This window comes from Tamandua tetradactyla, chromosome 15 (genome assembly GCF_023851605.1).
Source record: "Tamandua tetradactyla isolate mTamTet1 chromosome 15, mTamTet1.pri, whole genome shotgun sequence".
Lineage (NCBI taxonomy): Eukaryota > Metazoa > Chordata > Mammalia > Pilosa > Myrmecophagidae > Tamandua > Tamandua tetradactyla.
This window is the reverse complement of record NC_135341.1, coordinates 75492630-75511467: the sequence shown is the minus strand read 5'-3', so window position 1 is coordinate 75511467 and position 18838 is coordinate 75492630. Positions and strand designations below refer to the sequence as shown.

General features: G+C 37.9%; 1 protein-coding gene across 17 annotated transcripts in view; it reads left to right on the top strand.

Moving 5' to 3' along the window:
• CPNE4 (copine 4) overlaps nt 1-18838 on the top strand; it is a 694898-nt gene that overhangs the window by 296079 nt on the left and 379981 nt on the right. For all 17 annotated transcript variants that reach the window (XM_077130114.1, XM_077130123.1, XM_077130116.1 and 14 more), the window contains one exon: nt 16388-16568. In XM_077130114.1, the coding sequence (XP_076986229.1) occupies nt 16389-16568 (180 nt within the window). In that variant the 5' untranslated portion in view covers nt 16388. The remainder of the gene's footprint in view (nt 1-16387; nt 16569-18838) is intronic.

The following is an 18838-nucleotide window of genomic DNA, read 5'->3' as shown; positions in this document are numbered from 1 at the left end:
AGAGCTTTTAAGACAAGCTCTGCTCAATTGGTTCCCCTGTGAACTCAAGCTGATTCCCTTCCCTCTTGAGCTCTCTATTGTCTTGGCGTTGTTTGCAACTCCTTCAGAAGCTAATTAAGTTTCAGGATCAGTTTGTCCTGTTAGAGAGTGTGGATATGCTGAAGTGGTGGTTTTGTATAACTTAAATTATCTGAGTGAAAGGACAATTATAATTTGCTTCTAAAATTGGCCAAAAGTCAGCTTTCAACAAAATAATTCTCGGCAGACATTAGTCTCCATAAAACCAGGGTACTGTATGAAAGGCAACAAAGAGGATTTGAAGAGACCATGGAAAATGTATTGATAATCTGGCCATATTAATCCTGTTCTCTAACAGAGTGTGAAATTACTTGTTTACTCCACTTATCTGGAGCTGGAGGTAGCTGATCACTCGTTGACAGAGCCATATTTTGTGATCACCTTTCAGCAGTGAGCATCAGCAGTGAGCGTCAGCCGTGCTGAGGTCAAACAATCTGATTCCATTGATCTGTGGGCACCTCAGAAGTCAAGGTCAGAGTTTCTTTTGCCTCTGGACAGGTACAGAAACTTATGAACAGCAACATAGATGGTCAGGGCATTTATTATGCATGGGCAGTGGGAGTTAAGCTGGGGTCCTAGATGTAATTGTGAAATTGAGAGTTTTAGCTTCAGTTTCCCCACATTTCTTTCCTGCATTCCATTCATTCTCCCACAGATGAGTGTTTAGGTTGGTTTTATCACTACTCCATAAATATCGTCCCATTGAGCACGACTGGGGATACAATAAGGTACAATAAGTAGTCCATGTCCCAAACGAGTTCACATATTGTTTTTATTTTTCCTTTGGAGTGCCTGTTGTGTCTGTTTGGATTATCTACTGCTACATGTGCTGGTTGGAAATTGTTATGTACCCCAGAAAAAGCCATGTTCCTTTAATCCTAATCCAATCTTGTGGGGCAGACCTATTATAGGGTGAGACCTTTTGATTAGGTTGTTTCCATGGAGATGTGACCCACCCAATTGTGGGTGTGGCCTTTTAATTAGATAGAGATGTGACCCTGCCCATCTAGGTAGGTCTTAATTAGTTTACTGGAGTCCTTAAAAGAGCCGATACAGGAAGCATTTTGAAGAAAGCTCAGACCCAGACATTTGGAGATGCTTGGAAACAGAAGCTCACAGAGGAGGCCATTGGAATCAGAAGCTGAAAGCAATGAAATCCTGGAGGAAAGGGCCAGCAGACATCACATGTGCCTTCCCATGTGACATAGAAATGCCAGATGGAGTTCTGCCTTTTTCAGTGATGGAAGGTACCCTCTTTTTTTGTGTGTATGAAATGGCGGCGTCACATTTCATTCTTTTTCCATGTGAGGATCCTGTTATTGCAGCACCATTTGTTGAATTTTGTTTGTTTGTTTTTGTTGGTTCCTTTTTTGCTTGTTTGGAAAGTGCATGGGCTGGGAATTGAACCCTGGTCTCCCACAATGGCAGGTGAGAATTCTACTACTGAACTACCCTTGCATCCCCGGTACCCTCTTTTAGAGGCCTTAGTTTGGACACTTTTAAGGTCTTAGAACTGTAAACTTGTAACTTAATAAATCCCCTTTATAAAAGCTGATCCATTTCTGGTATATTGCATTACAACAGCATTAGAAAGCTAAAATACTGTATAACAAGGCTGTCACAAACTTAGAATCCTAAATAGAGCATATTTATCATCTCACCATTTCTGTGGGGTAGGTTGGAACCTTGGCACAGATTAGCTGGAGTCCCTGCTTCAGTGTTTCATAGGCTACAGACAAGATGTCAGCCAGAGCTGCAGTCTCATCTGAGGTTCAGCTGGGGAATGTTCCATTTCCAAGCTCATGTGGTTGTTGGCAGAATTCAGTTCCTTTCAGCCTGAGGCCCTCAGTTTCTTGATGGCTGTTGACTGAAGGCTGCCCTCAGTTCCTTGCCTTCTCAAGATAGCCACTTCATCAAAGTCAGCAAAGGAGTCTCTTAACAATTGGGCATTTGTATCTTAGGTATTGTAATTGCAGAAATGACATCCCATTAATTTTACTTTATTGTATTGGCTAAAAGAAAGTCAGAGTCCCACCCACACCCAGGGATAGGGCTGTATACAAAGGCATGAATACTGAGGTGAGGGGTGGGTGATGAAGGCCATCCCAGCATCTGCCTGTCATGCCACTCCTGATTTTTGTTCCACCTTTTCTACTCTAGTTCATTTTTCTACCAGGTAGGAAACAGAATCATCTCTGTTGATTCAAAAGATTTTAATGAAAGAGCTATTTAGAGAACCAATAGGGAGGCTCCCAGAGACCAACCACAGTGACAAAATAGACACTGTTGATACTCTGCCCCCCAATCCTCCATCCAGTCGATGTAGTCATCCTCCAGTAACTGTGCATATTAGCTGCAAACAGCACCCAGCTGCCCCTTTACTGGAGAATTACCTGACTGCTCTCAGGAAAGGGGATGCCAACAAACCTAAGAAGTTTGCCTCTCCCAACCTTAGTATGACTGACTGACATGGGGGTATGAGAGGCTCGTTCCCTTTCCTTAAGGCAGGACCAACTTTGTGATACAATTCATACTCTAGACCTCCCAGTGGGACCTAGCTGAAGCTGGATTCAGGCTTGAGACCACCTCCTTACTTCCTTCATTTTCATTTTCTTCTTTTATCAATTAATCAGTGCATCTCAAGTCTCTGCTTCTAAGATGCCCAACTTTAGACTAGTGGCAAACTGTTAAGACCCATAGGTCTGAAGGAGCAAGGGAAGAAATCATGTTACCAAAGCCCAGTGAGAGCCGAGATCTGGAAGTTTCCTGGTAGGAGCTGTGGCTGTTTAGGGAGATGGCCACTGCCAAAAGGGAAAGACCAAATCAAGGTGGGACTTGGGAAGAAGTATGCTGTCCTCTATCTCCTCTCTTCCCCAGGTCTTGTGCTGGGATATCCCTTGGGTCAAACCCAACAAGAAACAAGCTAATGATGAGTTAGCAGTCCAGAGGTCAGCCTCTTAGGGCCCAGAACAGAGGAAGGGAGGAGAATCAATGGGGAGGAATTGACATTGACCAGCATAAGAGCCTTAGATTATCATAGATTTTCTCTCCCTTCCCCATCCCAACCATCACATTGGGACAGACTGACCTTTAGCAAATGCTTGTTTGATCATACCTGCTTCTCTGCTCCATCCCCACCAAAGGGCTTCCCATTACCTGAAGGAATGATTCACAAAATTTTTCAATCAGATACCCCATTGGTGAAGTATCTCTGAATACCCACCCCAGACTTATTTGTTTATTAATTTATAAATATTGAAATTACTATCATTAAACTAATAACTGAGAGTACTATAAACACTTAGTATGGGATATACCATTAATGATTCTGTTCATAAATCCACATTTCAAAAAGTCTTCCTGATAAATCTAAATTTTTCGGATAACTTCTTAACACATGTAATTAGATTGTCATTGTTTTTAAGCAAGAGAGATGACTAATAGAAGCTTCATACTAGAAGTAGACATGTCACCTCTGTCATTTCATGTTATTTACTTGTGTCTGCATTATTGTATTATATTCAATCAGCAATTTCTTTGCAGTTAGTCATATTTTGGGGAGTGATGGAGTTAAAACTAGATACTAGCATCTAAAATCCACTTAACCAGGCATGTGTGAATAAAAATGTTGTAATAAACTGAAAGTGAATAAATGAAGGAGGGTGAGACCATTGACCCCTCTGCATGTGGGATTCTGCAATTCCCATCAGATACCTTGTGAATTTTATACAATATGTGACCATCTGAACTTTTGTGGACCAAGAGAACTTTTGTGGCAAACATGGATTCCCAAGGAGCAGCTGATGCATTGGAAAGACATTGATTCAATAATAAGCTACCCCTACCAAGAAGTTGACAAAACAACTTCACAATATTAGTAGAACTGGCACTGTTGTTTTACTATCTGCCTGTGAATATGTGAGAGCAAAAGACTTGTGTATATGGATCCTCAGATAAACCACTGTATTTGAGAGGCAGTTGTGTGCTCTTAGGTGGATGGTGGTAAGCCCAGATAGTATGGGCTTAAAAGATAGAGGCAGGGTGCAAGGGTAGTTCAGTGGTGAAATTCTTACCTGCCATGTGGGAGACCAAGTTTCAATTCCCAGTCCATGTACTTCCCAAAAAACAAACAAGCAGAACAAACAAACAAAAATTCAACAAATGGTGCTGCAATAACAGGATATTCACATGGAAAAATAATGAAATGTAACCCCGCCACACAACATACAAAAAAAGAACATTAAAAAAGACAGGGGCATTTAAATGGGCTAGTAGAACTTTGGTCTTAAAGTAATAGGGGGAAATCTAAGAGATTTCCAGCTGGTAGTGAGAGAATAAATGATTTATGAATGGTTTCTTCTTGAGAGCAGTCAAATTATAATACTAATAGCTACCTCCTTTGGACCATCTACTATATACCTGGTACTGTGCTAATAACTTTACACATTTCATCTGCTTCCCACAGAAACTCTTCAAGGTAGGTAAAGGAGAGAGGTTAAGTACCCTGCTCAAGGTCACATGGTTAATGAGTGGAGGTGCCAGGAATTGAACCAGGATCTATGTGTCTCCTGGACATTTTTTTTCCCCATCATATCATGTCATTAAGACGGGGCATTAGGAGAGATGTCCCATTGTATAGAGAAAGATGGTGTTCTATAGAATGGAGGCAGTGGGTATGGGTGGGGGGAAGGGTTAGACATTAGAAGGAGATGGACATGGACATGAGCCTACAAAGATAGGGATGTTTAGAAAAATTAGCAATGGCTTCAGAGATAAGAGGCCACTCAGAGCTTCATAAAAGCATGCAGAATCCCAAGGAGCCAGTTAATGCATTGGGGAAAGCAGAATTCAAGAGGATGGTGATTGTAGAATATGTTGCCCTTCCTAATAAGTAAACAAGAGGGTTCACAACATAATTTCCCACCCTCTCTGAACACATAGGGCACTAGTTGATTCCTTTCCTCCATTAGCTTTGTTATAAATTTCATTCCATGTATGATTTGTCTTCTGTATTGCTCAAAATAATTGGTCTGCTCATGACATTTAAAAATAGAGGAATGGTAATTTATTAAGATGTGCACTCATGATGGATGCATTTTCTGCAGTTGAATAAAAATGTATTTAAAAATATGATGAATAAGAATAAGCAAATTCATAGAGTCAGAACCTAGAATACAAGTTACCAGAGGCTGGGGTGAAGGTAGGGAATGGGGAGTTAATACTTAATTGGTACAGAATGTCTGTTTGGGGTGATGGAAAGGTTTGGTAATGGTTGGTGGTGATGGTAACACAGCATTGTGAATGGGATTGACACCACAGAATTTGATATTTGAATTTGATTAAAAGAGGGAAATATAAGATTGTATACATATTACCAGAATAAAAATTAGAAGTAAAAAACCTTAGGACTGTACAACACAGAGAATCCGATGCAAACTATGGATTAAAGTTAATAGTGCAATTATGATAATACAATACCCATGATAACAAAGTAGTACACTAAAGCAAGGTGTTAATAATAGGGAAGGTATATATGAGAACTCCTCATGCTTTTTCGGTAAAGCCACAACTTCTCTAATAAAAAAATAATTAAAAAAAATAGAAGGGATGTGTGGCCCTGTAGGAACATGGAAATAAAGAATATTGACATATGCACTTTTCTTTGATAGAGTCAAAGACTTCTCCAGCTAAAAGACTTACATATGGTGAAAATAGCACTGGGCTAGGAAATTGAAAACTGGGATCCCAGCTCTAGTGCTGCCATTAGAACAAGTATATGACATGGGCAAGCTGCCAAACTTTTCTGAGCTTGAATTTTCTCATGTAAGAAATAAATATTCCAAAACCCTATAATGTTCAGTTTGGTGGAAGATAGACCAACTCTTCCCAGTTCTGACACTAATCCCACAGTACATATTCAATCAAAATTGCAATCCCTCCCCAACTGCAAGTTCTCCTTATCTGATATTCTAGAACAGGCATTAGAAAACTTTTTATGAAAAGGGCCAGAAGTATATATTTCAGGCTTTGCAAGTCTCACTCTCCGCCTACTTTTTTTCCTCAATTCTCCTGTTCTAATGAAAGCAACTGAGGCAATATGTAAATGAGTAAGTATGCCTGTGTTCCAGTAAAACAATTTACAAAACAGCTGGTGGGCTGGATTTTGTCTGCAGGCTGTAGTTTGCTTACTGCTGATCTAGAACACAACTTTTTTTATTTAATTAGAGAAATTGTAAGTTTACAGAACAATAATGCATAAAATATAGGATTTCCAAGTATTATCCCACCACCAACACCTTGCATTGGTATGGAATATTTGTTACTATTGCTGATAGCACATTTTTATAATTGAACTATTAATTAAAGTTTATAGTTTATTTGGATTTCACTATATAGTTAGTGTAGTTTAATGGATTATTAAAACAATTTTTATTCTGTTACCATATCTAAAATTTCCCCTTTTAATCATAATCAGATATATATATTTCAGTGCTGTTAATTGTGTTCATAATGTTGTGCTATCATCACCACTTTCCACTTTGCTAGCTGCCAGAATGCAGTATACCAGAAATGGAATGGCTTTTAAAAATGGGAATTTAATAAATTGCTAGGTTACAGTTCTAAGGCTGTGGAAATGTCCAAATTAAAGCAAGTCTACAAATATGTCCAAATTAAGGCACCAACAAAGCGTTACCTTCACTCAAGAAAGGCCAATGAAGTTCAGGGTTCCTCTCTCAACTGGAAAGGCACATGACAAACATGGCAACATCTGTTAGCTTTCTCTCCAGGCTTCTTGTTTCATGAAGCTCCCCTGGGGCATTTTCCTTCTTAATCTCTAAAGGTCTCTGGCTGCGTGGGGTCTTATGGTTCTCATGGTTCTCTGCTTCTGTAGGCTTTAAAAGGAACTCTCTCCAAAATGTTTCCTTTTTTAAAGGATTCTAGTAAAGGCTCATCTAGAATGGGTAGAGTCATATCTCCCTCTAATCAAAAGTTAACATCCACAATTGGATGAGTTACACCTCCATGGGAACAATTAAAAAAAACCCTGCAATACTGAATGAGGATTAAAGGACATGGCTTTTCTGGGGTCCACAAATTCAAACCAGCACAACCACCATCCATTACCTAAACATTTCCATCATTTCAAATAGGAACTCTGTACATTTAAGCATTAACTTCCCATTCCCAATCCTGACCCCATCCCCTAGTAACCTATCTTCTAGATTCTGATTCTATGAGTTTGCTTATTCGAATTGTTTCAAAACAGGCAGATCATACAATATTTGTCCTTTTGTGTCTGGCTTAAGTCACTCAATATGATGTCTTCAAGGTTCATTCATGTTGTCACATGTATTGGGACTTCATTCCTTTATGCAACTGAATAGTATTCCATTGTCTGTATAAACCACATTTTATTTATCCATTCATTGGTTAATGGACACTGGGTTGCTTCTGTATTTTGGTAGTTGTGAATAATCCCGCTATAAATATCATGTGCAAATATTTCTTTGAGTCCCTGCTTTCGATTCTTTTTGGTATATACCTCATGGTGAGATTGCCAGGTCATATGGTAATTCTATACTTAGCTTTCTGAGGAATGACAAACTGTCTTCCATAGTGGCTGCACCTATTTATGTTGCCACCTGCAATGAATGAGTGTCCCTATTTCTGCACATCCTCTCCAACACTTGTAATTTTCCCTTTTTTTTTTTTTTAAATAACGGTCATTCTAAGGGTGTGAAATGGTATTTCATTGTGGTTTTGATTTGCATTTCCCTAATGGCTAATGATATTGGCATCTTTCATGTACTTTCTGAACATGTGAATATCTTCTTTAAAGAGATGTCTATTAAAGTCTTTTGCCCATTTTTAAAATGGGTTGTTTGTCTTTTGGTTGTTAAGTTGAAGGATTTCTTTCTAAATTCTGGATATTAATTTTTTATTAGATGTTTGGTTTCCAAATATTTTTTTCCCATTGTGCAGGTTATCATTTTACTTTCATGATGAAGTCCTTTAAGGAACAAATGTTTTTAATTTTGATGAGGTTCCAGTTACCTATTTTTTTCTTTTGCTGCTTGTGCTTTGGCTGTAAATTCTAAGAAACCATTGCCTAATTCAAGGTCCTGAAGATGCTTCCCTATGTTTTCTTCAAGGAGTTTAACAGTTCTAGCTCTTATATTCAGGTCTTTGATCTATTTTGAGTTGATTTTTACATATTGGGTGAGGTAGGTGTCCTCTTTCTTTTTTTTTATATAAGAACTTATTTATATTTGTAGTGTTAATCAGTGGGACAGGTCTATACATCCCCTTTCAATCATGTTTACCTTCAGTATGGTAATATTACTTATAGACCAACTAGTGAACGGCTTTCACATCTATCTGTTCCCTTACATTGAGTTCAACCTCATTAGCTAAGAATTCACCCATCTTGAGCTTCTACTTATGTCTATGTCCCCTATATTCTGTATTATAAGCCTCTGATTTTACCTTTACCATGGTCATAAAAGTGGAGTCATACAGTATGTTTCCTTTTGTTTCTGGCTTATTTCACTCAGCATTATGTCCTCAAGACTTATCCATCTTGTCATGTGCATCAGGACATCATTTTGTCATACTGCTGCATAGTATTCCATCATATGTATATACCACATTTTGTCAATCCACTCATCTGTTGATAGGCACTTGGATTGTTTTCCTCTTTCGGCAATTGTGAATAATTCTTCTATGAACATTGGTGTGCAAATGTCTGTTTCTGTTACTCCTTTCAGCTCTTCTGGGTATATACCAAGTAGTGCTATTGCTGGGCCATAGGGCAAATTGATACTTAGTTTCCTAAGGAACCGCCGAACTGTCTTTCATAGCAGCTGAACCATTGTACATTCCCACCAGCAGTGCATAGGTGTCCCAATTTCTCCACATCCTCTCCAACATTTGTAGTTTCCCGTTTGTTTAATAGCAGCAATTTTTACAGGTGTGAGGTGGTATCTCATTGTAGTCTTGATCTGCATTTCCCTATAACTAATGAGAATGAGCATCTCTTCATGTGCTTTTGAACCATCTTATTTGGTCTTCAGAAAAATGCATATTCATATCTTTAGCCCATTTCATAATTGAGTTGTTTGTTCTTTTGCTGTGAGTTGTATGAGTTGTATACAGGATATCAAGTCTTTGTCTGATGTGTAATTTCCAAATATTTTCTCCCATTGCATTGGCTGCCTCTTCACCTTTTTGACAAAGTCTTTTGAGGTGCAGAAATATTTGATTTTGAGGAGCTCCCATTTATCTAGTTTTTCTTTTGTTGCTTGTGCTTTGGGTGTAAAGTTTAGGAAGCTACCTCCTATTATTAGGTTTTAAAGATGTTTCCCTATATTTTATTCTACAAGCTTTATGATACTAGTTCTTATATTTAGGTGTTTGATTCACTTTAAGTTAATTTTTGCATAGGGTCCTCTTTCATCCTTTTGGGTATTGATATCCAGTTCTCTCATGCCCATTTGTTGAAAAGACTATTTTATTCCAGTTCAGTGGATTTTGGGGCCTTGTCAAAAATTAGTTGACCATAAATTTGATTGTCTATTTCTGCACTCTTGATTCAATTCCATTGGTTAATACTTCTATCTTACCATGCTGTTTTCACTGCTGTGGCTTTATAATAAGTTTTTAAATCAGGAAGTGTTAATCCTCCCAATTTGTTCTTCTTGTTTAGGATGCTTTTAACTATTCGGGTCTTTTTCTCTCCCAAATGAATTTGGTAACTAGCTTTTCTAAGTCTTCAAAGTAGATGTTGGAATTTTGATTGTTACTGTGTTTAATCTGTAGATCAGTTTGGGTAGAATTGATATCTTAATTATATTCAGCCTTTCTATCCATGAGCAAGGAATGTCTTCCCATCTATTTAGATCTTATTTGATTTCTTTTTAGCAATGTTATGTAGTTTTCTGCGTACAAGTTCTTTACGTCCCTAGTTAAGTTCATTCCTAAATACTTGATTCTTTTAGTTGCTATTTTGAATGGAGTTTTTCCTTAACTGACTCCTCAGTTAGGTCATTGCTTGTGTATAGAAACATTACTGATTTTTGCACATAAATTTTGTATCCCACCACCTTGCTAAATTTATTAGCTCAAGGAACTTTGTTGTAGATATCTCAGGATTTTCCAAATATAGTATCATGCCATCTGCAAATAACTGAAAGTTTCACTTGGTGTCCTCTTTCTTTCTCTCTCTCTCTCTCTTTTGAGTTCCAGTTTTCCCAGCAACATTTGTTGAAGAAACTATGCTTTCCCAATTGAGTGTTCTTTACCACTTCGTGAAATAGCAGTTGGTCAAAAATGTGAGGGTTGGTTTCTGAGCTCTCAGTTCTATTCCATTGGTCTATATATCTATCCTTGTGACAGTCCTATGCTGTTTTGATTACTGTAGCTTTGTAATAAGTTTTAAGATCAGGAAGTGTGAATCCTTCAACTTCATTCTTCTTTTTCAAGGTGGCTTTAGTTATTTGGGTCCCTTTTCCTTCCACCTAAATTTGATGATTTGCTTTTCCTTTTCTGCAAAGAAGGTTGTGGCAATTCTGACTGGGATTGCATTGAATCTATAAGTTGCTTTAGGTAGTATTGACATCATAATGATATTTAGACTCCCAATCCATGAACGCAGAATATCCTTCATTTATTTATGTCTTCTTTAATTCTTTTAGAACTGCTATGTAGTTTTCTGTATACAAGTCCTTAACATCCTTGGTTCAATTTACTCATAGATATTTAGATTCTTATTGCTATTGTGAATAGAATTGTTTTCTTGATTTCTTTCTTCAATTGTTCACTGCCTGTGTGTAGAAACACAACTGATTTGGGGGCATTGATCTTGTACCCTTCTATTCTGTTAAATTCATACATTAGCTATAGGAGCTTTGTTGTAGATTTTTCAGGATATAGGATTTTTCTGCATATAGGATCATGTCATCTGCAAATAGGGAAAGTTTTACTTCTCCTTTTCTGATTTGGATGACTATTATTTCTTTTTCTTGCCTAATTGCTTTGGCAAGAACTTCCAGTTCAGTGTTAAATAACAGTAGTGACAATGGGCATCCTTGTCTTCTTCCTTATCTCGGGGGGAAGGGTTTTAATCTTTCACCATTAAGTAGGATGTCAACTGTGGGCTTTTCATTTATGCCCTTTATCATGGTGAGGAAGTTTCCTTCTATTCCTAATATTCTGAGTGTTTTTATCAAGAAAGGATTCTGTATTTTTCTGTGCTGGTCTGAATCTGTGGTGGAACCCAGAAAAGCCATGCCTTTTGATCCTCATTCAATATTGCTGGGTGGGAGCATTTTGATTGTTTCCATGAAGATGTGACCCACCCAATTGTGGGCAGTAACTTTTGATTAGATGATTTCCATGGAGGTGTGTCTCCACCCACTGAAGGTGGAGTTGCTTGCTGGAATCCTTTAAAAGAGGAAACATTTTGGAGAGAGTCCCTTTTTGGTAGAGCCACATGAAAGCCAGCAGATGCTGCCATGTTTGCCATGTGCTCTTCCAGCTGAGAGAGAAGCCCTGACTGTGTCTGCCATGTGCCTTCTCATTTGAGAGAGAAACCCTGAACTTAATCGGCCTTCTGGAACCGAGGTATCTTTTCCTGGATGGATGCCTTAGATTGGACATTTCTATAGACTAGCTTTAATTGGGACATTTTCTTGGCCTTAGAACTGTAAACTAGCAACTCATTAAATTCCCTCTTTTAAAAGCCATTCCATTTCTGGTATATTGCATCCAGCAGCTAGCAAACTGGAACATTGTCAGATGCCTTTTTTTTCATCAATTGAAATGATCATGTGGTTTTTTTTTTTCATTCATTTTGTTAATGTGATTTATTACATTAACTGATTTTCTTAGGTTGAACCAGCCTTGCATACTAGCAATAAATCCCACTTGATCATGGTGTGTAATTCTTTTAATATGCTGTTGAATTTGGTTTGTTAGTGTTGTGTTAGGATTATTACATCTTTATTCATAAGAGATATTGGTCTCTAGTTTTCTTTTATTGTGATGTCTTTAACTGGCTTTGATTAGAGGGTGATGCTGGCCTTGTAGAATGAGTTAGGGAGTGTTCCCTCCTCAATTTTTTTGGAAGAGTTTGAGTAGCTTGGAATTAAGCCTTCTTGGAATGTTTGGTGGAATTCCCTAATGAAGATATTTGATTCCTGGGCTTTTCTTTGTTAGGAGGTTTTTGATCACTGATTCAATCTCTTTACTAGTAATTGGTTTGTTGTCTTGTATTTCTTCTTGAGTTAGTATAGGTAGTCTGTATGTTTCTAATAATTTGTCCATTTCATGTAGGCTATCTAATTTATTGGAATACATTTATTCATAGTACACTTTTATAGTCCTTTATTTCAGTGGGTATGGTAGTATTGTCTCCCTTTTCCTTTCTGATTTTTGTTATTTTTATCCTATTTTTTACTTTGTTAGTCTAGCTAAAGATTTGTGGATCTAATTTATCTTTTCAAAGAAATAACTTTTGGTTTTGTTGATTTGTTCTATTGATGTTTATTTTCTATTTCATTTATCTCCATTCTAATCCTTGTTAATATCCTTCTTTCTGCTTGTTCTGGGTTTGGTTTGCTCTTCTTTTTCTAGTTCTTGTAGTTTTGAGGTCTCTGATTTGAAGTCTTTCTTATTTTTTTTTAATATTAGCATTTAGAGCTATAAATTTCCCTGTCAGTATTGCCTTCACTGCATCCCATGAGTTTTGAAATATTGTATTTTCATTTTTATCCACCTCAAGATATTTCCTCATTTTGTGTCTGATTTCCACTTTTACCCATTGGTTAAGAGTATGTTGTTTAATTTCCACATGTTTGTGTATTTTCCCTTTCTTCTTCTGTTATTCATTTCTGACTTCATTCCATTGTGGTTAAAGAATATACACTGTATGATTTCTATATATTTGAATTTATTGAAATTTGTTTTGTGACCTCCGGATATGTTCTATCCTGGAGAATGATCCATGTGTACTCAAAAAGAATGAATATTCTGTTTTTGTTGGGTGCAGTGTTCTATATATCTGTTAGGTGTAGTTGGCTTAGTGTATCAGTTGTGTCCTGTACTTCCTTATTGACTATCTGACTAGATGATCACACACCAATCTATTTCTGAGAGTGGTATGTTAGAGTCTTCTACTATTAACATAAAATTGTTCATTTCTCCCTTCAAATCTGTCAGTTTTTGCTTCATATACTTTGGGGCTCTGCTGTTGGGCATATTATTTATAATTGTTGCATCTTCCTGTTGATATCCTCTTTAACAGGATATTGTTGTCTATTGTAACTGTTTTGACTTAAAGTCTATTTTATCCAATATCAATATAATTGCCCCAGTTTTCCTTGATTACTACTTGCATGGTATATATTTTTCCATCCTTTCATCCCCAACCTAGTTGTAGCTTTGACTTTTAGGTGAGCTTCCTGTAGACAGCATATAGTTGGGTCATACATTTTCATCCATTCTGCTGCTCCCTGCATTTTACTGGAGAGTTTAATCCATTTACATTTAAAGTCACTACTGATAATATATCACTTTTTTCTGTCATTTTGCTATTTAGCCTTTGTAAATCTTATGTCCTCACTTCTGTTAAAGTCTACTGGTATGTGTATTTGCTTTTTCATGTTGTACCCTATTAAGTTACTTCTTATTTCTATTTAGATAGGTTTTTCATCTGTTTTTCTTATGGTTGCTGTGGAGTTAAAATTTAACATTCTAAATATATAACAATCATATTGGTTTGATACCAATTTAACTTCAATACCATGCATTTTTCTGTATTCCTCTGACCCCTACCATTTTTTTTACTTGTTACACTTATATCTTTGCACATTTTATGTTCAGAAACCTAAATCTATCATTCCATTTTATGGATTTGCACTTTAGTACCTGTAGGAAGTAAGAAGTGGAGTTTCATAGCAAATGATATACTTAACTCTAATATTGGCATTTATAATTACCCAAGTGGTTTCCTATCCTGCAGGTCTTTATTTCTTCATGCTGCTTTGAATTCCTGTTTCATGTCTTTTCCTTTCAGTCTGAAGAACTCCCTTTATCATTGTTTGAAGGGCCATTCTACTACTGTTGAACCCCCTCAGCTTTTCCTTATCTGAGAATATCTTAATCTCTCCCTCATTTTTGAAAAAGAGTATTGCCAAGTATAAAATTCTTGGCCAGCAGTTGTTTTCCTTTAGCTCTTTAAGTATTTTAACCTACTGCCTTCTTGGTGCCATGGTTTCTGATGAAACATTGGCACTCAGTCTAATTGGGATTCCCTTATATGAAATGCCTTGCTTTTCTCTTTTCACAACTCTCTCCTTGTCTTTTGCATTTGATAGTGTATTCAATATATGAAAGCATGTCTTTTTCTTCATGTTTATCCTGTGTGGTGTTCTCTGAGCTTCTTGGATATGCATATTCACATTATTTTAGCTAAGTCTGGGAAATTCTCTGTCTTCTTTGACTATTCCTTCTTCTGCCTTTTGCTCTTTCTTCTCCTTCTGTACTCCCATAATTTCTATATTGGTATGCTTGGTGGTGTTCCATAGGTATCTTTGGCTACTTTTGCTTTTAATATTCATTTTTCTTTCTGTTCCTCACCCTGACTCATTTTAACTGTCTTGTCTTCAAGTTCAGTAATTCTTTCTTCCCACTGTTCCCTGGATGCTATACACTGTTCTTCTGGCCTCTGGAGTTTCAAAATAGTTGTTTCAGACAGTTTCTGCCTTTTAATAGTTGTTTTGTTGGGGGACTGAGTTCTGGAGTGCCCTACTGTGCCATCTTCCCTGGAAGTCTCCAGGAACACAACCTTTTTGGCATTCAGTTCAATTTCCCTTCAGCATACATAGAGAAATATTTATGTTGACAATAATTGCATAAACAGAGCAGTAGATGTATAGAACATAAAAAATTGTTTAAAGGTAAAGAAGAAGAGAAAGCAAGATTAGATGGCTTTGTGACAGAATCTTGGCAGAATAAACTCCAATGACATCTGCCATGAGGGAGGCACCATGCCACAGAGGAAAAAGGCTTTGGCATGGAGTCATGAGCTAAGGTTGGAGGGTGTGGTTGTTATGTTTGTGTCTGTGTGTATCTGTGTGAGAGAGAGATATAGATGTTACCTGACTATTTTCTAACTAGCATTTGGGAGGAGGTAAGGGAGACACAAGAGATGATAATAAGTGCAGAGACTCAGCTACCACTCCGTGGTGTATTAGTACATCAGGGTGTACTAGGGCCTAGCATGATACCAGGTAATGAGTGAAAACTCAGTAAATATTTATGAAAGAAGAGAAGTAGTAAGGGAGGGATTATCCCCATTTTATAGACAAGGAAATCCCACCATAGGGCACTAATGCCATGAGGTTGAGGAAGTCATTGCCATTTATCTCAACAAATCTAAAGGGAAACAGAACTTCCAATGTCCTTATAAGTCCAGTCCTCTTCAGAGAAGAAGGGGAGTGTTGGTGGCCTCTGGGTAGCCCCCATTGCCCTAGACTGTTGTGATGAAATGTTTTTGTGTAGCGCTTCACCTGGAAAGGGGCAGGAGACCTGCAGTGCTTATTTGTGGTTGCCATTTGCATGATTTCAGTATCAGAGCCTTTGTGCTTTTCCTCTCACACAGTCTATTCCCTTCCTTTTCTACTTTTGGTTTCTGAGATCTCATGTGGCATGGAGGAGCGCAGAAAGGAAAAGTGAGAATGGACTTATGTACTTGAAGCAGAAAATTAGATTCTCTCTTAAAGAGTTGGTTTGTGATGACATCTTGAGAAGATGGAGCAGGGTCTAGAGAAGGGAAATTTGGACTGCCTCTTCCGGTAGGACAATGTACTTCTCTGTGCCTTCACATAGTAGGAGAGCTGGATTTTCAGGGAGTGTCAAAAACTTGGGATATGATTAAATTGATTAACCAAATCTGTAAAATTTCACACAAGCATGTACTTAATATAGAACTTGATTGCAGCTTGCAAATCTATTGCACTAATTCATTAATTTTATTTCACAAACTAAAAAAATTTACTATGCAAATGCATGCAAATAACATAGGAAAATAGTGTTCTTAGCCAACCGTACCAGTTTGATTTTTTTTTTTTTTTCATTTATGATTTGTTCCCCTGGAACTATGCCACTAGGGTGGTAAATGAGATAATACCTGCAATATTTGAAACTGTGCAGTGAACAATTTTCTGAAGGGTGATTGGGAGGCTTTCATTTTTGACAAATATTACAGTGATTGGCACATCTTTTTTCCTCTTTTTCTTGCCTGAAACAGAATGAAGAAGATGAGCAACATTTATGAGTCGGCTGCCAACACGCTGGGAATCTTTAACAGTCCCTGCCTGACCAAAGTTGAGCTACGTGTGGCATGTAAAGGCATTTCTGACAGAGATGCCCTTTCCAAACCAGACCCCTGTGTCGTCCTCAAAATGCAGTCCCATGGGCAATGGTTTGAGGTAGGCATGTCCAGTAAAATGGACAGAAACATGGCTAGATTACTGGTTGAAAAATGCTTTGGTATATCCCATCTTCAGATGGTTTATTTTAATGGATTGGAAAATTTTAGAACTGAAAATAATAATTTTTCATGATCTTTTGATATGTCTGTTTTGATGATGTGAATATTTTGACATTTATCCTTAATTTGCAAGCCTAAAACTTTTGAGGTTATTTTGTTTTTACCAAGAAATATTCACAACCTACTCTTTGTCCCATTTCCTTCTTGTGTCTTCAAATGGCGTAAGTGTGAGGTCTTGGGTAATTAGCAAAGGAAAGGCAGCGAGAGAGTGAGGGACAGACATGAACCCACACCCCAGGCTGATTGGGAGTGAAAAAGCTGATATTCCAAAACTGATTCCAGAGATAAAGCCTTGTGGTCAAGGGAGATTCTACAAAAGCAGACAAAGATTAATTAGAATTCTAGGAATGGTAACACTAAGGGAGCAATATTCAGGGTGGGAAAGGTGACTCATTGGATAGGAGTTCTTTTCATAACGTTCTAGGTTGAGTGAAGGAACCAGGAAGGCTGAATGGACAAGGTGGTCCAGTGGATTCCCTGACCAATAGACAGCAGCTGGTAGCAAGTCTGGTCCTTGGAGCTGGACTGAGATACTTACTATGCAGGGTGATTGGCCAGAACTGAGGAGTAGGGACCAAGCCCAGAACAGAATAGTGGGAGGCAAGCTGCCTTGGGATGAATTGTGGGTTTGAGGATAAATATGGGTTCTGTGGAGAGTTGTGGAGCTAATAACCGGGAGCCATATGGCAACCCAGCAATGGTGATGGAACCAAGTCCTCAGGACTGCAAGAGTGACTTCATTCCATGGACTGATGAGGCTGAGCTGGAGGTTCTTCCTTAGTCTGAGTTGAGAAAGACAAATCCTGAATCAAAAGATTCAGCTCTAAGGAGATTGGAGTGGCAGATGTGAGAGTAGGGAGCTGGGGACTTGTAAGCTCAAAGAGCCAGCATACAGTTTTAATCATCTTTGGAAGACAGTGAAATCATAATCAGACATTACCAAATACTCATGAGTAAAATATTCACTCTGGCTGTTTTCTAATACTCACTCCTTGTTATGCATGTGTATGCCAGCTTGCTGTGCAGTGGTGGGAATGGAATCTTGTTGTTGTAATTATTTTTCTAAAGAGTAATGGACTCTCAAGTTGTCAAGAGATGACTTGGTTTTTCTACCCCCCTCTCCCCCTCAAATTTGCTCTACAAAGGATTTGCTCATTTTTGTACCAAGTTAGACTCTGACCCATCGTGGACTCAGTGGAGAACAGGTCTAGATACAGCAGAGAGATTCTTTATCTGTTTGTGTCACCTATGCTACATTTTACCAGATCTTTTGTCCATTTCTCATTGTAGATGTTCATGGTATCTGGGGAAGGTTGGTAAAGAGTGCCTTGAAAGGGGTCACGTTATACGACATTTATTTTTATAGTGAGAACTCAATATTAGCTAAATGTAATTGGTTTTGTTTTTAAGTACTTTATGTAAAATAGCTAATTTGGTCCTTACAACAATCCTATGAGGTGTTCTATTCATTTTACAGATGAAGAGACTAAAGCACAGAAAAGTTAAGTAATTTACCCAATATCACTCTGCTCATAATGACAGTTTTTAAATCCAGGTAGTTGTGCTCTAGAGCCTAAACTGTTTATTGCTATTTTATATTATGATAGGAACCTGTCAGTCTTTGATGGTTTGTGTGGCAGTTTTGTGTGTTGAATTCTGCAGTTGGGTTTTATTTCTTCAAAAGCTGAAACTAATTGGATTATGATTGGTTTTAGTCCTTCCTTCCCTCCCTCCCTCCCTCCCTTCCTTCCTTCCTTCCTTCGCTTCTTTTTTCTAGACATCTGATCCAAGTAAGCAGTGTTTTTAAAGATCTGGTCTTTAAGGGTGGAATAGGGAGGAACAGAGGGTGTGGCAGAAGAGTAGTTATCCTTTCTAAGGAAACGAAATTACTCAGTAGAATTTGTATGATGGGTTTGAAGACTTGTTGTGTAGATCAAGAGTAGACAGCTACCTGCTTTGAATACTTTCGGACAAACACTTCAATCCTGCAATACTTCCTCCATCTGTTACAAATAGTGGAAGATGATACTTGAGGGGACAGAGTCTTCCACCCCATAGTAGAAGAAGGTGCAAAAGGCCCAAGAGGCAGCATGCTACTTGTACATATGTGTGTGATATCAGCAACTTCTCTGAAAGGGAGGTTCGTAG